The 27,288-nt window shown below is 38.3% G+C and overlaps 1 protein-coding gene across 1 annotated transcript; it reads left to right on the top strand.

Moving 5' to 3' along the window:
- Positions 1–7,379: 7,379 nt before the first annotated feature.
- LOC139716984 (aqualysin-1-like) lies at positions 7,380–26,849 on the top strand. The gene is made up of 8 exons (XM_071628502.1): positions 7,380–7,487; positions 8,448–8,585; positions 9,985–10,126; positions 11,692–11,798; positions 12,636–12,777; positions 15,047–15,231; positions 25,626–25,797; positions 26,716–26,849. Exons 1-8 carry the CDS (start codon positions 7,380–7,382, stop codon positions 26,847–26,849), a joined length of 1,128 nt encoding a protein of 375 aa, XP_071484603.1.
- Positions 26,850–27,288: the final 439 nt, after the last annotated feature.

Here is a 27,288-nt window from a genome sequence, read left to right as displayed (position 1 = left end):
GTACTATTTCACAAGTGGTTTCTTGGTATCTCATAAAAAGTAAAAAGCCTAATCCTCGCCTCCACCAACTGTACTATCCCTTTAATATTGTCCGTTCCAGAGAGAATAAAACAAACAACATATGAAGAGCTTGCTTCCAAAAGGTGCTAAATCCATCATTTTCAATGGATTTAGCGCCTTTTGGAAGCAAGCTCTTCATATAGTAACGTCGAAATAGCTTGGTTGAGGATTCTTCCTGTTTTGCCGCAAAACCGAAAAAAAAAAATGTTTTTGTTATAAACCTCCCCATGTTGCAGTTGAATACACACACAAGGCACACTATCACATATCATTTACATGATAGACAAAGACACATAAACACAAACACACTCACACAAATCGCAGAACTTAACTATTGATCAATTTGAAAGGATAGCTGACCAGGAGTCAATTCCATGAAAGTCTTTTGAGAGACTTTTCGCTCCTAAAGATACACTTATGAGAGACTTCATGATCTGGATTTAACTTCTCTTTGACAATCTTTCATAGCTACTACCAGGCGCGCCGGAAGCAGTTTTGGATGGGGGGGGGGGGGGGGGCAAACATTGAAGGGGGCTCAAGATTAGACCATGCATATGTTACACAATATACACATACACACACACACACACACGCACACACATCTATTATATATATTTTTTTTTTGGGGGGGGGCAAAAATGCGTTTTGCCCCCCCCCCCCCCCCCCACTTCCGGCGCCTATGGCTACTACATAAATGAGCGACTTTGACCCTTCTGACATTTACTTTTAAGATGACTTCATGAAACGGACACGGGTTTAAAAGCCAGTCACAGTTAAAGGTCCTGACTACCTTTGGGAGCAGTGATTTTAAAAATGTTAAAGATATCAATTTTGATGCATATGTGTAGGTCAGTTGTATCACAAAACATCCTACAATGCATAATTTTTGCCACAAAGTCTAAAATATAAGGAGATATCACTATTTTTCTCATTAAACCATAACGGTTGAGTCTGGAAACATTTTTATAGACGGTTTAGTCTGGAAACATTTTTATTACCACTATTGTTCATATTTTGTGTATTCAACAATACTTAACATTCCCCTCCTCCTCGTAGAAATGGACAATCATTTAATGCTCGTAAATTCACCACTGAAAATGTAGCTAGGTTAAATGAAAATTTGCAGAATGAAGATTGGGAAGATGTTTTAACCTGTGACGATACCGAAAGAGCATATCAGTTATTCTGGGCTAAATTTGACATATATTTCAACATTAGTATACCTAAGACCAAGGCAGGGGGAAAACGTAATAAACCTATAAAACCTTGGATAACAAGAGGAATTTTGAATTCTATAAATAAAAGAAATATTTTGTACAAAATAAGTCTCTATCAAGCTAGCCCTGAAAATGTTTCTAATTACAAGACATATCGAAATAGATTTACAAGCATTGTCAAACAGTCCAAACAAATTTATTTTTCTAAAAAGATAGATAATGCTCAAGGTAAAAGTTCAACTATATGGAAAGTAATCAATGAAATTCTCAATAAGAGTATATCATCATCTGATTCTCAAGTATTTTATAAAGATGGCAATACTGTAAGTAATCCCGTAGATATAAGTTATATGTTTAATGAATATTTTGTGCACATTGGTCCACAACAGGGCTCTAAAATCGATAAGAGTAATTGTGATTTCGTAGATTTTCTGCCACAACCAATAGATTCATCCTTATTTTTAAACCCAACTGATTTTATTGAAATATTAAGAATTATTTGTGCTTTTACAAATAGTTATTCTGTCAGTCATGATGAAATCAGCACCAATTTACTTAAGCAGATTATAGGTAGTATTTTGTCTCCCTTAGTCCATAATTATCTTTAATCTATCTCTTTCTTCTGGTATTTTTCCAAGTTCCTTCAAAATTACTAAAGTAATACCGATTTATAAAAAAGATGATCCCACGTGTGTAACTAATTACCGTCCCATTTCTATTCTCTCTAGTTTCTCCAAAATACTCGAGAGAATTGTGTATAATAGGTTGTATGGATTTTTGTGTCAGAATGATTTCTTCAATCCTGATCAATTCGGTTTCCGAACCAATCATTCTACTGATCACGAGCTAATGCAGTTATTTGATAGAGTATCGAGTGCCTTGGCAGATCGCAAACATGTAATTGGTATATTTATGGATCTGAGCAAGGCATTCGATACTCTTGACCACAAAATATTATTATATAAGCTACGACATTACGGGGTTCGGGGTACTGCACTTACATGGTTTGAAAACTATTTGTTATGTAGAAAACAATTTGTTTCCTTTGATTCAGTATCCTCCAATACATTACCTGTAACATGTGGAGTTCCCCAGGGTTCGATCTTAGGGCCGTTATTGTTTTTAATTTACATTAATGATATTTCAAACGCATCATCTATGTTACAGTATATATTATTTGCCGATAATACAAACGTGTTTTACTCACATGCTGACCTAAACCACCTAGTTGCTACTTTGAACAATGAATTACCGAAATTATCTACATGGTTTAAAAGTAATATACTGGCACTTAATTTAAGCAAAACTAATTTCATTCATTTTAAATGTAAAAAAGCTGATCTACCAGAATATGAATTGTATATTGATGGTATATCTCTTGAAAGGAAAATATTTAATAAATTTCTTGGTGTGTATATAAATGAAAACCTAAAATGGGATGATCATGTAAAACACATCATTTTGCCTATATCCCGAAACGTTGGCCTGTTAACTAAGCTTCAGTATTTTTTACCAACTCGTGTATTGTTTAACCTGTATAATGCCTTAATCTTACCATATATATCGTATTGCAACATTATCTGGGCAACCCACAAATGTAACACAGACCGTATACTTCTCCTACAGAAAAAAACAATACGAGTGTGCAGTCGAGCACGCTCTCGAGATCACACCGACCCATTGTTTTTCCAGCTTAAATCCCTTAAGGTAAATGATATAAATTTTCTCCAAAAAGCTGTATTTATGTTTTGTCTCAAGTCAAACCTCTTGCCTCCAATATTTAACATAATATTTCGGTCAAATTCAGAGATTCACTCTTATCCAACCAGACAATCCACAAATTTACATTTATTTAACCCCAAAACCGCACTCGCGCATCATTCTATCAGACACTCCGGCCCTGACACTTGGAATTCCCTTCCCATTGAAATTAAAAACATGACCACTATGTATTCATTTAAGAAGGCTGTAAAACTTCACCTCCTTAAGCAGTATTCCCCAGGATAACATTCTGATTCCTTTATTGTATTATAATCAAATGTATATGAATATGTACGTGATACATAATGCATTTATCTATCCATATTATGAATATGAGTATGTATATGTATGTATAGGATACATCATGTATATATTATGAGCATGCATGTGTACGATGTGCCTTACCATTACTGCGCACATAAAACAAGCACGATATATTTTATTAAATGTCAGATAACAATACGTTTAAGATATTTTGTATTCACACATTATCATTTTCATAGTGCATATTCGGTCATTACTCCGGCAAAGGCAACTGAACGTGTTAACTTTAATATCATTATCATAAAAATTATTGTATTTATCATCATTACTAGTATTGCAAAGTAGTTGGAGTGGTACCCATACACTCTGTAACTTTCCCTATTCCCCCTACCCTTCCCTATTTCTCTCTTTCTCTATTCCCTATTCTATTCAGAGTAGGTAAGCATATAGTCTCCATTCCGTCAAGCCTCGGCTTATTTTGGAGACCCTTCTGTTTAAGTTCCATAAGCATGTATGTTTGTATTTGTCTTGTATAATTGTACTAAAAACTATGTGTCGATATACTGTTTGTCATAAATGACATGTACATGATCCTATCTGATGTAACGGAATTAAGCAGAAATAAATCAAATCAAATCAAATCAAATCAAAATCAAACATCGATTATATTGGTTCAAATTTTTGCATTGGTTGATTTTATTCCTAACTCTCATTTTAGGACTATTTTTAAGCACTAATGCTGGGTTTTTGTTTCATCTGCAATGGTAAATTACGCATGTATGTCTCGTTTGGCCCATATCACATACTTTTAAATAAACCTTGAAAGGTTTTGTGATAAAGCATTCCTGTTTAGGTCATATTTGAAATGAATTTATTTAAAATGAAATGCATAAAGAGGTTTTGGTAAACATTGTTGATGTATCACTTTCTTCTAGACTTTCCAACCAGCGTGAAACACATAACTTAGAACCTTGCCTGAAAATTTGTTTCCGTTTTGAAATCAATGGAAAATCCACAAAAAATTAGGATGACATTTCTTTCGCACATGCGCATATCGGAATCACATTCATGCCACGAGATTTCTCATTCACGTGGCATGACAGCACTCGCCATCGTACATTTCTCTTGCTTGTGAATTTCACCAACTGATGACTAAAAACTTATCGGTACCTAGACGTTCATCATAGATATTTTGGGATGTTGATGTCTAACGAGAACTGTTATATTAACCATATTGGTTAGCTGTGTTGATTGAAGTCGTGATAATGCATTTTACGAGCAGACATCTTATCAACGTGTTGTCGTCGCTGGCAAAATGCTGTTCAAATATAAGTCGGAACTGAAATGATAATTGACGGTAGCGAAGTCATGATTAAGTAATGTGCTAGTTTTCTGATGACGAAGATTTTTTGAAGAGTCAGAGCGATACTTTTCCAAGGACAGTCCCATCAGAATACTCGTTTACATCAACTTAATTTCATTCTCGGATTGAGGAACCCACAGGCATAACGAATTTTGTGTGTTAGGTTACGTCGTCATTCCCACACATACACACGACCACCACAAACAGACAAACACATACGCGCGCGCACGCACACACACACACACACACAAACACACACAAACACACACCATACTAATCAAAACTGCCTGCAGCAGAAATCAGTTGGTAATGATGTTCTATATAAAGACCACAACATGTGTATTCGAAATAGGACAATTCCATCGTTCTTTCGATTCCACTGCGCTCAGTTTTGTAGAATCCTGTTTTATTCATTTGTTTTTTTTAAATGACATTGTACTGGGGAAATTGTGCCAAGTTTCCGTTAGATAGACGTTTTATTTACAATCTATATTACAGGTAATAGGCAATGTTCTAGTCACATAAGTTCATTATTCAAAGCATGACAATTTGATTTATTTTTATATTCATATAAATACATTTTTCCTTGCTTCTTTATGTAATTGTGTATAGAAATATGTTGTTCAGAATTCTATACCCATTGTATATTATATATATAAATATAAATATATATATATATATATATGTATATATATATATATATATATATATATATATATATATATATATATAAATCGTACAGGTATCTTTTGTTCTTCTTTATAATGTAACACATAGCGCTCCTATGTGTTGCCCTTCAGACATTTTAATTATAACAATATTGGCACAGTTTGGCCTGCTTTCCTTTAGTGACAAAAGTTTCAGATGTAAAATGATTGTTCTAAAACAAAGACATGTTTACTGGGATTTATGAATATTCATTTCATATAAAAAACACAATTTTGAAACACTTCCTATGTAGTTCTTTTGCATTTTGGTAAATAACGCCCTCAATGGATGACCTTGAAAAAAAATCATGTTTGGTCATGTAATGCATGAGGTGCTCTACACATGTGTCAAATAAGATGGTGGTACATTGAAGGGACCAGTTTTATTGGTAAGTCAAAATTGATAAACGCGTTGAAAATCTTCTAAAATACCCGCAAGATTCAAAAGTAACTACATAAATTTGTTTCTACATGAAGACGAACCATACGAATTCTTCGCTGCATTTTATGTTCATAATTATTAAAGTATACCTCACCACGATTGTAATTTTTCATAAGTCTTCAATAGACCTACAGACCTATAGTATCTCCTCTATAGTCATCAGGTATTTGTGACTAAATGTTATTATTTTTAGATGTTCTCTGATCTCAGGATTACCTTTAGAAAGACCAACGGTCTATGCTAATTGGCCAAATACTGACAGAGTTGTTCCTACATGATGTGTTATGCCTTTTTTCTTAATTCAAAATGTCTAAGCGGGTGTTTTTTCGCAGTGTTTCTATGTTTTTATGTACGGTTCTGCACGGCTAACATGTTCGTTCTGAACATGTGGAAATGAAATAAAATGAAATAGAATAAGTTCACTTCAGGTTATCCTATCCTATTCCACTCCTAGCATTCAAGATCAGCATCAGTACGCTGCATTTAGTCGATGAACATTAAGTGTCTTCAACTTTTACATAAACGCTTACCTTTTAGAATTACTAGTGTGAAAACTTCTGTAGACGTAAAGCAACCTTTCCGAAACGTTGTCACAAGATGATGAATCATTAATCAGCATTTTTGGAGCACAGGTCCTTATTCACAATTAATCTGAAAAAAAAAAGTAATAATCAATAGACGGATAAGACAAAGGGCCTACCAGGGTATTGCTTTATCTAACAGCAGTTGACTTATTAATTTATTATTTTTGCTTGTCTCCTCGCGCATTTGAATTGGGTCAAACAGGTGGTGATTTTCACACTTGCTTCAAGCGTGGTTAACCTGAAGTATAAATTAAATGGACGAGATAGATAATTATCATCTGCAGTGCTCAGATTGAAGCTCTACCTTTTACTGGGACCAGTGTTGCAAGAAAGGTAAGATTGGTTTTCATGGTCTGTCAAAAACATGGACGATATTTGGTGTCTCTCTCCAAACTTAATTCAATCATAATTTTATGGTGAAGACTTGCCTATAATGTTGATACTTGAAGTTAAATATGGCATGTAGCTATAGTAAATTTGATTCAATTTTGTTTTACTTCGAACGTTCATCCCGAAATGTAGTTGTGTTCTTGGTTACTGTATAATCCGATATTGACTTTCACACTTAATCTTGCGCATTCTACTGCTTTAATTCTAATTGACTTCAGGAGTAGACATCTTAAAGACAGATGTGTGTTAAAGTGTCGTTTTCAGCCAGGCTTCTTGAAAATTTTTCCAAATGTTTGGGTACCTCAAGGACATATTGAAAAACAAGTATTAAACATGAATAAATTCATACTCTGCTCGTACAAACTATACCCACACTTTTACACTCACATTGTTGTGAACGCGTTTGTTCCCTAACAATAGATGAAATCGAAATGAGAAAGACATAAATTTCAAGTGTTAGAATTAAACAAAATCCTATTGAAGCGATGTTGAGGTGCTATGTGAATCTTATGACGGAAGTAGAGTAACGAATATTAGTTTAAGTACGAGATGTTCAATTTATTTTTCTGCATGAACAGTAGTTTTTCAGAGATGAGGTACCTATTTCTTCTCGCCTTTGTGGCCGCTGCCACCGCCCTGGCTCCATTCCATGTCCCGACCAAGAACCGAATCCAAGGGCGCTACATCGTGGTGTTGGAGGTGATTTTGTGATAAAGCTTCGCGTTTCTTCCTCTTTGAAACCTCTTATTCTTTTGCAAGTGTGTAACTTTGCTTTAGTTACCTGAATCTCATTCTATACCCATGCCTGTACATGTTGCTGTCTGATATTTTACTTGAAAAAGAAGCTGTCAATTGCGATCTTACTTTCAATAGGCCTGTATCTATTAGTTTATGTCATAGGAAAGAAAATGTGTATGTTATCAATGCGCCCAAGATCTTGACCCACTACAGATTTGCTTTTCAAAATCGTTCTTCCACAAGAATCACGATTGTTCTTCATATCCTTACAGTACTAGATAGCCATACATGTTATCATATTCCCAATTGCTGGTGGCAGTTGATTACTTTCGTTTGTGTCTGTGACCCCCCCCCCCCCCCCCCCCCCATTGTCTTAAAAGAAGTCACGTTTCTTAATTCCATTATGCCTATAGGAATTGTACCTGTCTTCCAGATCGTAATGTATTACGTGACAGTATACACTTTGTTCATTTAGAAATTCATTTTGAAAATTGGTAGTGCAAAAAATCAGAATATTGGGTCCTTTGAGTTTACAGGTTCACTTGGCTAAGACCTTTCAAATTACGGTTTAATATTTCGTTTGTAACTTTGGGGCTCGAATGCAAAATTTAAGTTGTGTATGTTTTCACGAAATCAATACGCACAAACAAAAGTATATACCGATTTACATAATTATTTTTTCTCTTGAAGCACGATAGTTTTAAGCATTCATCGAGATACTGTTGATATGTAAGCATTGTTAGTGCCCTGAAAGGGTAAATTGGAAGTTCTCTTTTTTATTTTTTGTAAACATACTCAAATATTTACCATCCTTGTTTTGATATGTATATTTATTTTGTTACCATTGATTTGTCTCAAAATTCAGAGAGTGTGTAACTAACAATGACCAAGAAAAAATTACTCTATTCATATAATATGCAGGACGGTGTTGAACTAGACTCCTTCATCAGCCGTTTTGAGCGAGATGTGTCAGTGGAAACCGCCATCAAGAGAAAATTCACAAAGGCGTTAAACGGATTCGTGATCCAAGCTGATGTTGCCGGTGTCGCCCTTAATCTTGTAAGTAAAAAAAAAAGCAGACAATGTCTTGATTTGGTAATTTTCGTCTACTTTATAGCCCCACCCCTTTTGCAATGAATTATTTAAACGCTTGCTTAATAGATGTAACTGAGAACTTGTCAAACCAGCAGGAAGTAGAAATAAATTGAAATTATGTCATGTTCTTGAAGTGCAATTGCATTCTAAGGTTAGAATAGCTATACTGAAAGATATTCATTTAACCCCTTTTGAATAAATTTAGTTACTATATAGGCCTACCTCAGGCAAATTTGGGTTTCAGCTCTAGTTGACAGAGTAAGCAGGAAGGAACTGAATTATTCAAATTCATGAAAATCTTCCGTCGAGGTGTTTTTATTGTAACTGATTGACAATTTGCCCTACATCGAACATGTCGACGTAAAAAAAAAAAACAAACAGAAAAAACACCTCGACGGAAGAATTTCATGAATTTGAATAATTGCGCAGTGCCCGCTACTTGCCGTCGGGAGGAAGCTCGGTGGTTTAGTGAAGATGAAGCCTGTCCGGTGATCAGGGGGTCGTAGGTTCGAATCCTGCTTGAGTACGTACGCCCATTACTTTTGTCATGGCTACTACTAAAATACTGATCAATTCAGCGCTTATTTACGTCGATGTAGGGCAATTTGTCAATCAGCTACATGGAACAAAATTTATTTCAAAATCGTACATAACAATAAGAAAGTAATGAAATTTATGAATATGATGAAGTTGGTTTTGCCCGCAGAGAAAGGAAAAGCTATTGGTGAATACAACGATGATGCCATCACTTCACAATTCTTCGATGTACCCGATATATAGGACTTGTTTTTGGTGCCCTTGCGTACCAAGAGGCGCTGGGCTACTTATTTTACGAGTTACAAGCTTTTTAGAGTTAATCGCTATGCGTGCGTTGTACGATGCACTTCTTCGTAATGTTCAGGGTTGTTTGTCCGTCCATATGCCTAGTAACAATAAACCTTACAAAGCTTTATACTTTGACTTGAATTGAACGGAAGGAAATGTGCTCGTTACGTCTGGGATGTGCGTTCAACATTGATATTCAGTATAATTCTGATTTTGTATCTGCATGATGCATTTTCGTATTGTTTGATTCACTCTTTATACTTGCACATGTTGTATATGTTTGGTTTGTGAAAGTCATGTACATAATAATTATGTTCCATGTAATTTCATGATCACTGATGATGTGTAATCCATGCAAAGCCCCTTCGAAAACCAGTTTTGTCGAACTGAAAAGACCACCCCTGCAGGATGATATAAAGAAAGTAAACAAATAAAGACAAAGAAAACGAACAAACAAAAGAAATAATAAGTCTCGACTTACGCCTGCAAACTTCTACTTCAATATCATCTTCATCTTTCGTCTTTTGTCTGCATGAAGCTGCGATCTCTTGAAGGGGTGAAATATGTTGAAGAAGACGAGGTCGTCTATGCCTATGGCAGGAACAGATCTCCAGGATCATGGGGAATTGATCGTATTGATGAGAAGAACTCTGAATTGAATGACGACATGAATCTCAATGGTGCAGTATAAAAACACTTTTAAGAAAGCTGTTGATGCGTGTGTGCTGTACATAATTTCCTTCTTGTAAATATTGCCGACCTGGCGTACAAACTGTCCATCTGCCCCTGGGTGGAAAGAAAAAAAAAAGTATGGAACGGTTTGCTGAGCTGTTATCCTCATCCTCTGTGATACATTGTGTGAACAAGAAAACAAACCTTTTCTGAAGGCAGTAAAATCCCTTCTTTCCTTCGGCCTTTTTTTTCTATACAATCTCTTCACAAGTCACTCTTCCCGTATTTAGGACCTACATACAGGTTCCTAACAAATCAGTATTTATTGTGCTTTTGTGTTACATCATTGTAAAACCAATGGACGCAAAATTACTTTTCAGACACGGTATATATATATATATATATATATATATATATATATATATATGTATATATATATAGCTTCTGACCACACGAGCAAAGAGAATTAAGGGTTTGGGACGAACACCGATCTAGGGCTTTCAATAGCTCAGTCGGTAGAGCACCGGTCTAGTAATCCGGAGTTCTCGAGTTCGAATCCCGATGAAAACCCATTTTCTTTGCTCAAAGTTTTCGCTATTTATTATTACAATTGTTTCTGGTCAGTTTTTCCTTCCTTGTTTCAAAATATAATTATTACAAAAAGCTGCATCGCTTCGGTGATCCCTCACATTTATTCCAAAGTTGATTTACATCATTTGGGTTTATGTCAGGTTAATGTGTGTGTGAGTGTGTGGCACACATACACACACTATAGCTTCTGACCACACGAGCAAAGAGAATTAAGGGTTTGGGACGAACACCGATCTAGGGCTTTCAATAGCTCAGTCGGTAGAGCACCGGTCTAGTAATCCGGAGGTCTCGGGTTCGAATCCCGATGAAAACCCATTTTCTTTGCTCAAAGTTTTCGCTATATATATATATGTATGTATATATATATATATATATATATATATATATATACAGTGTATATATATATATATATATATATATATATATATCAAATATCTCAAATCCCTCCACTGGCTCCCCATAGATTAACGTATCACTTTTAAAATCCCTCTCATTGTTTACAAGATATGTAATAATCTAGCCCCATCTTATCTCAAAGACTTGATATCCCTCCGCTCCTCCACTTCAACCCGTTCTCTCCATTCTTCCTCCACTCTGCTACTATCACATGATCCCCGCACCAGTACCTGTTATGGTGATAGGGCTTTTTCTGTTATTTCTCCATCTCTTTAGAACAAACTCCCTCTTTAATTCCGAAATGCTGATTGTCTTGATAAGTTTAAATCATTGCTGAAAACACTTACTTATCTATTTAATCAATCCTCATTTTTGTTGTTGTTTTTATTATATGTACATAATGCTGTATTTTAATTCAATATTTTTCCGTATCAATGCGCTTGGAAACATCAGTATAAGCGCTATATAAGTTTTACTTATTATTATCATTATCATTTTTTAAAATCATTATTATCATTATCATTTTTAAAGTTATTATTATCATCATTACTATTTTTATTATGATTATTATCATTATCGTCATCAGGATATGGAAGTGGACAATACATCTACGTCATCGACACTGGTATAAACCCGGAACACCAAGACTTTGGCGAACGTGCGTCTGTCGCAGCTGATATGATTGGTGGAGATGTAAGATTATTACTTCCGCCAAGGGAGGAGGTTATGTTTGCATTACTGTCAGTTTGTTTGTCTGTGTGCAAAATAACTCTAAAAGTTGTGAACGAATTTGGTTGAAACTTACAGGAAAGGTTGAGACTGACACAAGGAAGATAAGAGCTTAAATAGTGTAGTGATCCGGAAATTTTATGGATTTTATGAAGGATTTTCGATATTTTGTCAGGTAGGGTCAATGAACTTTGGAGTTCAAGCTGCGCATTTTTGCACTTTTCTAGTTTCTGCGAGGGCGAGGCGCCCCGCACAGCTAAGGGTTGATGACGTAACAAAAGGCTTCTACACTTCAGTATTGGGAATTCGGGCGATTTTCAGCATGCATACGTATCTCTACGGAAGAACAAGGTCATTGGTGGAAATTAGCTGCTTGGCTTAGGTCTGCACTCTGAGACTGCTTCTCTAGTTATCTAGATATTTTAGTGATTTTAATTAGACAAAAAAAAAAAAAAAATCCTGAAAAATGCTGTTTAGCTCGTGTTACTTTCCTGTATCCGGTGATGCTACACACAAACATACAAGCGAATGCATGCAGTGATAATCTATTATTGTGTTCGTTGCTACCCCTAAATCATTCATATTAACTGATTAGGTTGATAATCTACACGCATTTTTTATTGAACAGATAACCACAGTAATAAAAATAAAACGAAATAAACATTCATTGTTAATAGAGGTGTAGATGTAAAATTGCGTTGTATCCGTATGTGAACATAGGAAGATGACTGAATTAAATACTTTGAATTTGACTTTGTTCTATGTACCGAAGTAAGTCTTGTCTTTCTGGACTAACCTAAGGGAATCGACTGCCAGGGCCACGGGACACATTGTGCCGGGACTGTTGCCAGTTCAACCTACGGAGTCGCAAACGAGGCAAACGTCCTGGGAATACGCACGTTGGATTGCAGTGGGTCCGGATACAAGAGCGATTCCATTGCAGGTAAAAAGAAAAAGAAAGGCAATAACAAAAACAAAAAGCCGGACTGAAAATGCTTTAAGCTAGACACAAATCTATTACAAATGCGGTCATTATTTTGGGTTGTGTACCGTATGCAATGAAAATGACATTCGTAATTCACATAGTTGATTTTATCTGATACTCATTGAGATCACGAAATAGTATAAACATACAAAATAGGCAATACGATCTTTCTTTAATATGTCACGAGATATTCCATTTTCCAGCTGACTGTGATGTTCCACTGGCGAGGATCATTGATTGGCCAATAATCCTTCTGAACTTGTTTGCATGCCTCCGCCACGAAGTGGTGCCGGAAGGATTATGTTTTCGGGTTGTCCGTCCGTCCGTAATGAATTTTGTGGACAGCGTAACTGAAAAACCTTTTGAGGTATCCTAATGAAACTTGGCATGTATGTGTATTAGGGGGTAAAGTTGTGCCTATCAACTTTTGGGTGCATATGCTCAAGGTCAAAGGTCAAAAGGTAAAGGTCAAATACGCAAAATTTCACTATTTCCCCCATATCTATGCAATGCCTGAAGATATTTACTTGAAATTTAGTGTATACATGTATTACCCAATTAAAAGTCTCTGGTGAAAGTTTGGGGTCATGAGGTCAAAGGTCAAAGGTCAAAAGATCAAGTAAAAATTATTAAAACTTCACTTTTTTTCTCCATAACTTGGAAATTGTTCAAGGTATCTTCATGGAACATAGTAAAATAATAATTATACATGTACTGACTGGCAATGATTATCTAGAGAAAGGTCAAGGGTCAAAGGTCAAGGGCAACACTTCAAAATTTTACTATTTCCGTCATTTATGCAGTGCCAGCAGGATTTTTTTTTTTTTACACTTGGTGTATGCATGTATAACCTAATAGAGATTCTCTGGAAAATTTCTTCTTTTTTTTTGCCTCAAAGGTCAAAAGGTCAAAGATCAAGGGAAAGTGCTGAACAAACTTTTTCCTCCCTATCTGGGAAGTGGCTCAAGTTATCTTGAAACTTTCTACATACTTATGCATGTTCTGCCTGACAGTGATAATCCTATGAATTTAGGGTCAAAGGCCAGATGAAAGTGGTAACAATGTACTTTTCAATACAGGAATTGCACTTTTTCTCCATACCTTGAAAATTATCCAATGCATAAACTTATGAATGGGTGAAAGTCAAGTTAAAGTCCTTAAATCCCCACATACATGCTCTACTATTCATCCAATTAAACCTAGGTCAAGGAAGGTGAACATTCAACACATTTGTGACAAACTTGCCATTTTGATATTTTGCCAATTTTGTGAAAATGTAATCACGCATTGTCCACATGTACAACAGACCTATTAGGAGAATCATGCATTATGGCGGAGGCATACCAGTCGCCCTAGCGACATTTCTAGTCTATTACTAATATAGTTCATGGTTATACAGTGTATTCTTAACAAAACCAGGGATTGTCCATTTTTAAAAAGAGTTGGAGTTGAAGTTGGAGAGAGAGAGATGTGGCTTTGTCACTTACCGTTATGTACGAATGTTAATCTGTGTGTTTTTACAAAGATGGAGAAAATAAAGACCTTACAGTGTATAAGGCTGGTATGACCTGATTGATACGTATCAGTATAACCCAATCGGTAGCTGCATTATGAGTCTTAATGCCAGTCAATATTGTTCCGGAAGTCGAAAGTTGGAACTGTCACCACCCTGTGCCACCCTGATGAATCAGTGAGATCCCTCGGCTTGAGATGATTGTATGGCAACAAGTTCTGCCGTTTCTCACACGGGAAGGCAGTAAACTCGAATTGTCGACGAAAATGTAAATAGAGCCATGTATTCGATAGTCCGGCTTGGGGGGGGGGGGAGGAGACTATTTTGCAGTATCAACTTGATATTAGCACTGTGAGCCTCTAATTTAGGACAAAATCATTCACCCCAGCTGGTGCAAGAAACCATGATACGGAGAGTTGCATGTTCGTAGTCTATGCAGATATATTTTCCGGGGGATTAGGTGGAGGAGGGACACGAAAAACAGGGAGACCGAGCATGGGTGGGATTTTTCTTTCTTTCTTTCATTCTTTCTTTCTTTCTTTTCTCTCTTTTCTTCAATCTACCCAGGAATCAACGTATGCCCATCATTGTGTCTTTTCCTTATCCCATCTCACCTATACACAGCTTCTATTTACTTTTTTACTCTGAGCTGAGGCAGAATTTGTTTGTCATTGCTATCAGCATGATCATTCACTTTTTCTTGTAATTTGACAGCCCTGGAATGGATAATAGAAAAGGGTAAAAAGCCATCAGTAGCGTCCATGTCTCTTGGTGGAAGCTACTCAAGTAGTCAGAACGCAGCTGTGGCGGAAGCGCGAAGAGCTGGAATTGTCGTCGTGGTAGCTGCTGGGAACGACGATGCAAATGCATGCAATTACTCACCTGCTTCTGCAACAGAGGTACTTTTTTCCCCTTGTAATTCAGTATTGGTATAATGAAACCTGTAAAAATACAAGGACCCATATAATCTATAGATTTTTTTTTTGTCTAGAATCTGAGGATTATCCATAATATGGTAAAAGTACTATCATTACAGATATCTTGATTAATGATCATTAATGTTACGGTCTATTACGTGCCGCCGTGTTTCGTTGCGTTTACCACTTTTTTATCACGGTATACAAAATTCCTCATTAGCACCGGGACTGCCGTGGCAATTTTTTGACAGTTTAAAAATCTGACACGGTATCCACGGCAAACACAGCCTGCCACGTTAGACAATCCTGTCTCCCCGCGTGGTTTTACGTCCATCCACGGTTTTTCCACGGTGGCCAGAAACATGGCTGCCGTGGTTGCCGGAAACATAATGTAAATGCTGCTTCAGAGTCCTCGGCTGCATTTTTTTTTTTTTTTTTTTACCGTTATTCCACTATCACGATCTGGACCACGATCTGGACCCCGATCTATCTCGATCCAGCAGATAGGGCGAGAGAGGTAAAAGCGTACGGGGATCAGGAGCGTCGTAACAGCAGCGTTTGGAGGACCGGGGATGGAGCGGACATTTTTTTTTTTTCTCAGATTGGGAAGAAATTTTGAACCTGTTCAAAATTTCTTCAGGATCTCCCCGATCAAAAGTGACCTATTTTGAATCGTAAGGCCAGTGGAGATATCGTAGTGATAGTGTAAATACCGCGAGATATGAGCGTAACATAGTCTTTCTGGCACAAAAACGGGAAGTAAACTGTTAGACGCCGACATGATCCCGCTGCCTCGCCGCTCTTCTCTAATCAAAGCACGACCTTCCCGCTTCAACGACGCTCTCACTACGTTCTCTCCTCCCATATAGAATCAAGGTCTGTTCCTACAACGCTCTCAGTACGCTTTATTCCCGCTTTAGTTACCCTGTTTCGGCTTTAGCTACGCTGTTCCTGCGCTTTTCCAGATTCAATTACGCACGTCTTCCGCTCTCGCCGCTCTAAAAGCCGATACGCTGGAAAATTCGGAGCCAAAACTTCTGCCAAGAGAAGATCAAAGAGATCGAGACCTAAAATTGTTGAGGAAGAGGAGGACGTTGTCCCTGCACCTGTCGAGAGAGAATATGAAAAAGGAGCTCAAATTTTCGACGAAGAAAAAAAAAAGATGAAGACAAAGAAGAAAAGAAAGCAGCGAAGCAGCTACCTAAAAGATGAAGAAAGAGAGACTGCACGCTGGTGATGCAAGCAGAGGAGGAAAAAGAGGATCTTGTAGAGTTTTGAAGAATATGAAATCATCTACGACAGCAAGAAGACGGACTATGAAAGCAAGGACACCAAGAAAAAGCCTTGGAAAGATCAGCGCGTCTTTGAATATTAATGAATTGCTGCAGAAGAGCCGTGAGTTTAGGAGGCTTTCCGAGGTCCACAGTATATATCTTTGGTTCTACATGCTGAAGTTGACTGACTGAGGATCGGGGTACATCGGGGCACGCACTTCAGGTATCTGGACGAGGGAACAGAGATCGGCTCATGTTCAACCCGATCCTTTCCGATCTCAGAAAATTGTCGAATTGTGGCGATACCGGCATTGTAGAACAATGAGATGAGGCTTTAGAGATTGGTGATAAAACTGCACGGGATATCCCGAATACCTGGTATAATAATATTCGAATCGTGCCAGCCATATTATTCCCATGATGCCGGGTCTTGATATAATGTTGTAGCATAAGGTTCGGTCCCAAATGCCTTTACGAACTGCTACGAACGCCGTACGAACGATTTTCAGACGATTTCCTAAGATCTTCTTAGGAAGCCCGTACGAAACCAGGGTTCGTAGACTGTTAGTAGACCGTTCGTGAGTTCCTAGCCTGGTCAATGGTCTTGTCCAAGATTTTTTTTTAACTTCGTACGAAACCCTCTCGTCGCAAGGTGGATGTACGAATGTCGTGCGAACATCGTAAGAACTACACAAGATTTTGCAGGTTCGAGAGACAATTCTAGAAGCCTTAAATTCTAACGATGATTGTAAGAACGCCTTAAGTCGTTCATAGAGGGCTCTTACGTCTTTCGTAAGAATGCCTTACGAACGGAGATTCGTACGGCGTTCTTACGAACAACTCTTCGAGTTTGTAAGGCGTTCGTCAAGCCCTGGTCACAACTCGCCGTGCGTCCTTTTCGTCCGTACAAACGTGGGGAGGAAGTGACTAGCGCAGGGAGGAAGTACGTCAACGCACGACACTCGCACGGTTGTGCAGGGTGTAAGTGCGTGGCCCGCACGCCACGCCTGGCCATGAGGGGTTACGTGCATCGTACGTTGTGCACGTGGTCAGTGAGTTGCACGTGCTTACAACTTACAATCTGTGTGCGATTGCCACGTTCTCTTGCGGAGGCTGTAATTACACGTGCTGCTCACGTACGGTATCCCTACTCTGTTGCATATTGTAAGTGCGTGCAAGTGCGATGATTTTGTTTTCCCTTCAGATGCTAGGGGTAGGCCTAATTATAGGACCATCTTCCGAGGTTCTTCAGATGTATAATCATACGTCTTCTCCATACGTGTAAATGGTAGTTTAACCTTCTGTGTGTCATATTCATTTCATGTCTCTAGGTTTTCATATTTTGTGGAAAGAAAATGAGATTGAAATAAATGAACTGAATGAAATATGTGAAATGTGTGCATATTTGACTCACTGAGAGAGAAATAGGCTATAATTATCAGGTATAGGTCATATGCTACATCACGTATAAAATGGCATTATATTACCTGATGTAGGCTAATAGGCAACTGTCAATATCAGGTATACAATGACATTGTATAGGCCTAACATTATTTTGGTTGAAATATCCTAGCACATTGGCACTGGAGGTGAGATGCATAATTATGTTGCGACACGGATTGTCGCCCCTACACGGATTGTCGCCTCCTGCTCGGGGCGACAATCCGTGACGGGCGTTGGCGGCACGGATTGTCGCCCCCGTCACGGATTGTCGTCGATATTACCCAGCAAAATGTGCTTCGAGGGGGGGGGGGGGGGGCGACAATCCGTTCTGGACATAGTCATTGAAATACTAACGCATAACTTACATGGCTACATCCATGCAAACATACCACGTAAAAAGTCATGGTGAGGTTTCAAGGAAGTGTGTATGTGCGCGTGCACATGATAATTTAATGTCCGTTTGTGCGTGTGTGTGTGTGTGTGTGTGTGTGTGTGTGATGAAGCGCTGCGCGTGTTGTGGGAATTGTGTCGCTTGAATGTTTCGTTCCTATTATCTCCTGCGTGCTAATGCAACAGTCACACAGTGCTTTACGATGGGTTACGTACGCCGCGGATAGATGCGGATGAGTGGACGCAGGTGGACGCAGCGTGGACGCAGGCATCCGCAGGGACGTATGTAGACGTAACTGTCCGTAACTCGTCTGTAAAGAAACGTAAAATGAAGGCGGCAAACCTGCGAAATTTTGAAATGTTCAAATTTCGCAGAGGGACTCCACGGACGCGGACTTACGTAAGGTAACCGTAACCAAACGTAACTACCCGTAACTGAACGTAACTCTCCATAGCTTGAACGCAGACCATCCGCAAAACATTTTACCTACCTTCCGTTTACGTTCGTTTACGTCCACCGTAAGTTTTCGAAATCAACCGCAAGTTAACGTATCACAACACTTTCGTCCGCTTACGGATATTTGCGGAGAGTTACGGATGCTGTACACGATTACGTCTTTCGACGTTTTCTGTTTTTCACTCGCATGGGGGCACAGAGACGCGTGGGAAGCCACACAACTCGTGTTGCCAAGCTGCAACGCATTTACCTGAAGGAATGCTACAACACACTCGGAGCGGTGGAGAGGCAGAACCGCAAAGTCAAGTTACTAAATTTCTCCCACATAATTTTATTGTCATTTTAGATGGCACCCATATACGCATGACATCGCTTGACCATTGGTGCTGAACATTTTTTTCCTTGTACTATTTGAATGTATATTTTTCGAAACTCGGAAAGCAATTTGGGGGTTGGGGATGAGGTGACAGCATTTTTTTTTTTTTTTCGTTTTTCTGGCCGGGAAGGTGTGGGACAGAGATAAACGATACAAAATGAGAAAGAATTTAGTATTTCCCTATAGTCTTACCCACTTTACGCTCCATGGATATTACATTTTTTTTGTATTGTATTTGGGTGTGGGAGGGGTGTCCGAAAGTACTAATGGTTTTTTTTTCTGGAAATGTAGTAGGCTTTGGTTTATTATAACAATCTCCTTAAACATAACCTAGAAAGTCATGAATATCGCTGCACAATGACAGCGTAACCACAGTTTGTCTATTCCATGACTGTAAGTAATATTTTCTCACTCTGTTTAACTTATCGATCTAGATAGTATTCTATTTGTGGTATAATTATGTTATGTAGTCTTTATATTTATGATGTTTATCCATATTTGAGCTGCACAAATACAATTCAAACTTCAAGTTCAAAATTTCATATATCTTTCATTACTGTAAAGCAAATTAAAGAAATGCGAAAACTTTTCACAACTTGTACGTAAATTCAATTTCAGTTTTCCCCAGCGTACAATGTAAGACAGTCCAATATGTGATAAATTTGCTGTCATCATACATTGACTTGGCAGGGATCGTCATATTGTCCATAATTATTTATAACAATCTGTAACTATCCGAAAATATCCGCAACTCTCCGTAAATAGTCGCAACTCTCCGCAAGTGTTCCGAACTATTCGGAAGTTTATGCAAGTTGAAAGAACAAAATTACGTGCCAATTCGTAAGAATATCCGCAAGTGGACGCAAGTATCCGCATCTGGTCGTATCTCTCCGTATCGCCCGCATATTTTTTCCCGTATGTTTTGTAAAAATGCTCTGGTGACAGCAAGAGATCCCCGGGTGTCCGCAGAAAGAAAAAATGACTTATTTGGACGTAACGCCGGACGCAGGGCATTATGTGACTGGGGCCTTACGTAGACACACGAACGCTCACACACAACACACTTACGTAGGGCCTACGTAGCCCACGAACACCAAACCCCTATTAGATACTCATGCAGGCACAAAACTGCGCCCACAAACACGCACCATCACATACCCTTTGATATGTATACGCCACTATATACCATATACACACGTAAGCATACAGGCACACGTATACACACAGACAAACAAACCACTACCACTATACAACCACCACACATGCACAGTTTCTACATATTGTGGTATACTCTAAACACACTAACACACACACACACGCACACACAACAATACGGAAACCCATACACAAGTCACTTATTGTACGCACCTACAAATCATACACATCACATAATCATGCAGCTCACTACAAATGCACACACACACACACACACACACACACATACGCATAACTTACCAGTCATACCCATCCCACCAAAGCTTAAAGCCCCAGTCACATAATGCTTTGCGTCCGACGTTACGTCCAAAAAAGTCATTTTTTTCTGCGGACTCCCGCGGATCCTTTGCCGTCACCAGAAAATTTGTTCAAAACATACGGGGAAAAATGCGGGCGATACGGACAAATACGACCAGATGCGAGTACTTGCGTCCACTTGCGGATATTCATGCGAATTGGGACATAATAGTTCTGAACACTTGCGGAGAGTTGCGGATATTTTCGGATAGTTACGGATGGTTACAGATTATGGACAGTATGGTTTTCTTTGACGATCCCTGCTAAGTCAGTGTATTATGACAACAAGGTTATCACATATTGGACTGTCTTACATTGTACACTGGCGAAAACTGATATTGAATTACGTACAAGTTCGTAATCCTTTAATTTGCTTTACAGTGATAAAATATATATGACATTTTGAACTTTAGGTTTAAATTGCATTTGTGCAACTCAAATATGAATAAACTTCATACATGTAAAGAATACATAACCTAATTATACCACAATAATAATACAATATAGATCGATAAGTTAAACATTAGAGTAAGAAAATTATTACTTACAGTCATGGAATAGACATGTGGTTACGCTGTTGTTGTGCAGCGATATTCATGACTTTTAGGGTTATGTTAAAAGCAATGTTTATTACATTTCTAGAAAAAAAAAGACATTCAGACTTTCAAACACTTTAAAAACTTATATCAGGACCTTTACCTTTCATCATTCACATTAATAACTTTTGCATATCATTGGACATATATTGCTTTCTTTTATACTCCTTGCCGATGATTCAAATATTTTTTCTCCCACCAAAATCCATTTACCTTTGACCATACTGTCAATTCTGAATTTAAAAAAATGACTCAATGGATAAGAGCCAATAAATTATCACTAAATCTTCAGAAAACAAAGTATATGTTATTAAGTAAGTCTAAAGAAGTTTTAGGCACAGATATTATTTTTGATGACGTTCATTTAGAACGTGTATCTCACATAAGTTTCTCGGTATTACAGTGGACGATAAACTTTCGCGGAAGCCTCATATTATTAATATTAGTAAAATAATTTCGCGTAATATTGGTATCATTAAACTCATATCCCGTTGTCTTCTTTGTTGACGTTGTATTTTTCATTAATATTACCTTATCTTAATTATGGAATTTTAGCATGGGGAAGTGCCCATCAAACGTTATTAGATAAACTATTGTTATTACAAAAAAGGCACTTCGTAATATTTTTGGCGTTTCACCGCGTTCCCATGCAGATCCATTATTCGTGAAAAATAAGATTTTAAAGATTAAAAATTTGTTTTTCTTTCAGCTGGGTCAGTTTATGTTTAATTATAACACAAATGCACTTTCCAGTATTTTTGATTAAATGTTTCCAAGAAATCATTTTTTTTATATAATTATCCCACCAGGCGATCTAATGAGTTTCATTTACCCCTATTGAGAACCTTATTGGCGCAAAATACATTTATTTACACTGGCCCTATAGATTCTGGAATTCATTAAGCTGTGATATAAAAAACTCTTTATCTTTGAATTCGTTTAAGCGTAAGTTGAAGCTTTTTTTGTTGAATTCATACTAAGATAATATACTTTTCATTATTTAGCTGGTCTCTACAACCTAAGGATTCATCGTCAATCATTTAATTCGTCATTCACACCCAAGTACAATATATATATATATATATATATATATATATATATATATATATATACAAAATGTAATACTCATCGTAAAGTGGGTAAGACAATAGAGAAATACTAAATTCGTTCTCATTTTATAATAATTATCGCTGTCCCACACTTTTCCCGGCCAGAAAAATGAATGTAGGTTTAAATGCTGTCACCCCATTCCCTACCCAAAATATTGCCTTTTCGAAAAATATATATTGAGTGCAAGAAAAAAATTTCAGTACCAAGGGTCAACCAATGTCATGAGTATATTGGTGCTACCTATAAAATGACCATTTGTGAGAGAAATTTCATAATTTGACTACGTGGTTCTGCCTCTCCACTGCTCCGACTGTGTTGTTGCATTCCTTCAGGTAAATGCACTGCAGCTTGGCAACACGAGATGTGTGGCTTCCCACGAGTCTCTGTGTTCCCATGCGAGTGGAAAATGGAAAACTTCGAAGGACGTAATCGTCCGCAGCATCTGTAACTGTCCGCAAATATCCGTAAGCGGACGAAAGTGTTGAGATACGTTAACTTGCGGTTACTTTCGGATACTTAAGGTGGACGTAAACGAACGCAAACGGACGGGAGGTAAAATATTTTGCGGATAGTCTGCGTCCAGGCTACGGATACTTACGTTCAGTTACGGATAATTACGTTTGGTTACGGTTACTTGCGTAAGTCTGCATCCGTAGAATCCCTCTGCGAAATTTTGAACATTTCAAAATTTCGCAGGCTTGGCGCCCTCATATTGCGTTTCTTAACGGATGAGTTAGGGACAGTTACGTCTACATACGTCCCTGCGGATGCCTGCATCCACGCTGCGTCCTCCTGCGTTCACTCATCCGTATTTATCCGCGGCGGACGTAACCCATCGTAAAGCACTGTGTGACTGGGGCATAACACCGGAGGAACCACCCCGAGCCCGGGGCGACAATCCTTGACGGGGCGACAATCCGTGTCGCAACAAATTTTTTGCCATCACGGATTGTCGCCTTCGAGGTCAAAAACTGGGAACTGCACAAGCGTCACGGATTGTCGCCAGACGACAATCCGTGACGGGGGCGACAATCCGTGTCGCCAACTCCGTCACGGATTGTCGCCCCGAGCCGGGGGCGACAATCCGTGTAGGGGCGACAATCCGTGTCGCAACACATAATGATTTGCTGTTATGAAGTCTACCATCTTTATACCCAGTTTCAGAGGTGGTGGCATTTCAGCCATGGAGGCATTTTTTAGCTAGATTTATCAGCATAGATTTATCAGCATATTACTAGAATAATGAATGTAGGCCTATGGTTTTGCAGTTTTATCTGAGGCTGAAGGTGTCACGTTGGCAATTAAGGCCCTATATAAGGTAATACTGTCACAGAAATTTCTTCCTTGCTTAATTTCAAAATATACACATTCTCAATTTCAGAGAATGGTACTGACTTTATCACTGTTCTGCATACACAATGATGGTCAATGCCTTTTAACCACGCTTGTGCAGCTCTTAAATGTAACAATTTTTCAAAACTCCAAAAACCTGGTCACTTCATGTACTGACCACTTAGAGCTCAAGATTTCTATATGCTTTGCTTCTTCAAGCAGTTTTTGACGGTGTCTTATATGCCCTTTCTAATGATATAACAATCATTTTTTCTGTGTATGCGATTTTTTCGATCCCATAATCCTTACAGGGCATTTCTGACCGGTAGGTGAAATAGAACAGTATGAATATATAATTGCCAACATCAAGACATCTTGGAGACGAAATGATGATACTCTTCCGTCGGCTCGGCTCGTGTACATTGCAGAAATCACTGCGCACAACTTGCGTTTTAAGTGCGGAGCAGGTGTTTATTCGGCAAGTTCAGTACGGTCTGCGTGCTCTATTGAACAGTTGAACTCAGGGAAGTGTCGAATAAGCACGGGCTGCGCACTTATTACGTGCTCAAAACGTACGTGCTACGTGCGCGATCCGTCGAGCAAGTGACGGTGGGAAAATTTTAAAAGGCGCACGGAGTTAGTACGTTGTACGCACGTTCGCTGTAGAGGGCACGTAAGTTGCCCGCACTTAGGGCGAATCCGTAGCCCGAACGCAGCGAAAGTTCCTCGTGTCCTAAAATTGCTACGGCGTGTCTGCGTGCTCCAAAATCCGTACTGAGGCGGTACTTACTACGTACGGATCCCCAAATTTTGCCCACGTTTTTTGCAAGTAGACAGCACGCACTTGCAAGTACGGCGAGTTGTGACCACGGCTTCAGGGACTCGTAAGGCGTATGTACTCAATAATGATTATTTTGTGCAACTGTTGAGTTTTAGGGATATAAACCCGAACGTGCGAAGTTCAAATCCTCACTTTGTTCTAGGTGTTCGACCAGAAATCATTTCTGTTCAATATGGGACCAAAAGGGAAGGCAATCAAAGGGAAAAGAGGGAAGGGGAAGAAAAGAAAAGAGGGAGATGAGGAGGAAGGAGTGAGAGGGGGAGATTTGGAGCAACAACCTCCTCCTCCTCTACTTGTAGATGCAGCTGCAATTGTAGTCTCCTTGGCACTACTGCCATCTTGAAGTATAAAACTTTCAACTGTTACAGAATTTTCGACAGGACACGGCAGCGTCTTCTTAACAACCCGACAAAATATACAAAATATCGTAAATCTTCTTACGAATGACTTGAGAGTGCCGTGAGTTGCACGTAAGACCATCTTACGACAAAAAGAAATCGTAAGATGGCCGTAAGTCTGACGAAATAATAACTCAAGGCATTTTTACAAAAAACGTACGAATTCTAGGGCCATAAATCATTTCATTGCTCTAAAAAGTCTTAAGTTGCTCTTGCGAAAGGGCGTATAAGAATCTGTGCCCCATGTACGAATCTCTACGAACTCTATAATTCGTACGAACAGTGACATTCGTATGAACGCATCGTTCGTACGAACCTTTGTGACCGCAGCTTTACACTGATGGCTTCTCGGTTTGCTTGTTTGTTTGTTTGTTTGTTTATTTGTTTGTTTGTTTGTTTGTTTGTTCTTGTTCGTTTATTTGTTTGTGTTTTATGTGGGAGGACTACTTTTCATTAATTGTAAGACAATTATACAGCTTTTATTTCTGTACCTTTCATCCATGGAAAGTCTTTCAGAAAAAGGGAGTGTGATCTTTTCATCAAGATACTAATAATATATCCACTTTTAGGGTGGATTTAGGGTGGTGATTACTAGATTGTTATGTCCTAAGAATGTTTACAATTCTAGTCTCCATTTTTTTTCTCAGGCCATTACCGTCGGAGCCACCGATAAAACCGACACTCGTTCATATTTCTCAAACTACGGAAACTGCGTCGATTTGTTTGCCCCTGGTTCCAGCATCGTCAGCCTTAGGCACAGCAATAACTCCGGAACCAGAACGATGAGCGGGACGAGCATGGCCTGTCCACATGTCTCTGGTACGTGACTGCTTCTTACAATAGTTTTGGTCCCATCAAAGATCAATGCAAGGATAGGCATCTGCAATGACTGACTTGTATTCTTTTTTATATGGTGCACTCTTAAAAGGAAAATGTTAAATCAACATTAAGGGGGAGGAATGACAACGCTTTTAAAATGTTGTATTCAGCCTTTTATCCAGCTGAATCCAACAGTTAGATGTGCTAGATACAGCAATAAAAGGGGTGAATACAATACTTTTAAAACGCTGTCAGTCCTTGCCAAGTTTAAAACGCTGATTTTACCCTTTTTCTTTTTAAAAGAGTGTGGGGTAGCATTTGTTGATCAACGGTTTAACCGATTTAACTGACTGGGTATTTCATAATTCGATGTATCGTAAGGTTGTCATTTCAATCCATCTATTACTCAGTTGATTTGCAATTCTTGTTAAGTTTTACTTCTGGCCACCATGACTTCGATTGTAGAGATGAATTGCAGAGGTTATGTTTATTGTGCTAGTGAAATATTGAAACGACAGCCGGATAATATTGCAGCACATCAATCCTGGAACAGTCTCCCTGCAAATATCTAATCAGCAGTTAACATAGATCAATTTAAAAAACTGTTGAAAACTTATTTGTTCCAAAAGTAAAACCTCTTTATGGCTCTTAATTCCACTGATAGTGATCTGACAAGTGTAAAGTCATTATCTATTTGTTTTGCTTTGTATTTTCTTTGTTTGTTTTGTTTGGTGAATATTGTTGATTTCTTGTATTTTGTTACAATTGTTGAAGCGCTTTCTGTCTGTTTAGAAAAAAAGCGCTATATAAATGTTGGTTATTATTATTATTATTATTATCATTACTATTATTATTATCATTATTGGTCGAGTTGATGGGTTTGATCAGTTTCAAAGGTTACTCTGTCTCTCCACTCAGGTATCGCTGCTGTTATGTTGGGGATGGGACTTAGTGCGGAGCAGGTTTACTCCCAGATTGTAGACAACGCAACCCCCGGTCTTGTCGGGGACTGCAAGGTCACTAGCCCAAACAAGTTGGCGTACTGTGACTAGACAGCATCCGGTGTGAAGGTGGACATTATAACGACATTGTGGAACCCCTGCATGATAACGAGAATAATGCAACGACCTATTAAAATCAAATATATCACTGATCTTAAAGATTTGCGCAACATATTGTTGAAACATGCAATGACTATAACAGTTCGCAGATCAATGAAATCTTGAGAAAAGGAAAAACTTACAATACGATCAGCCTTTCAAAATTCTGCTGCAGAATGGAAAAAAAAAAGAAATAACTGTAAAAGCTTACCGTACGAGTACAGGACTCGTATAGCAATTTCTCTGATCTGCTATTGGAAAATTTGATTTCAGAGTGTGCAAATGCCTCCCTCACAATGGAAAATATGTGATCTTTGCTCTGTATACGTTGTAAAGCAATGAGCTACAAACGCACAGTTACTGCCGAGATGAGGAGGAATATTATCAAAGC

This window comes from Diadema antillarum, unplaced genomic scaffold, assembly GCF_040938485.1.
Source record: "Diadema antillarum isolate AM-2024a unplaced genomic scaffold, OU_Dant_1.0 scf00000071, whole genome shotgun sequence".
NCBI classification, from domain to species: Eukaryota; Metazoa; Echinodermata; class Echinoidea; order Diadematoida; family Diadematidae; genus Diadema; species Diadema antillarum.
The sequence above is the reverse complement of the archived record's forward strand: the minus strand, read 5'-3'. Positions and strand labels throughout refer to the sequence as shown.

Bases quoted from the DNA above. Each gene is read 5' to 3' on its own strand.
- LOC139716984 (XM_071628502.1), top strand. From the start codon at position 7,380: ATGAGGTACCTATTTCTTCTCGCCTTTGTGGCCGCTGCCACCGCCCTG. The intron at 8,586-9,984 runs GTAAGTAAAAAA...GTCTGCATGAAG, and splicing joins CCGGTGTCGCCCTTAATCTT to CTGCGATCTCTTGAAGGGGT. The intron at 12,778-15,046 runs GTAAAAAGAAAA...GTAATTTGACAG, and splicing joins CAAGAGCGATTCCATTGCAG to CCCTGGAATGGATAATAGAA.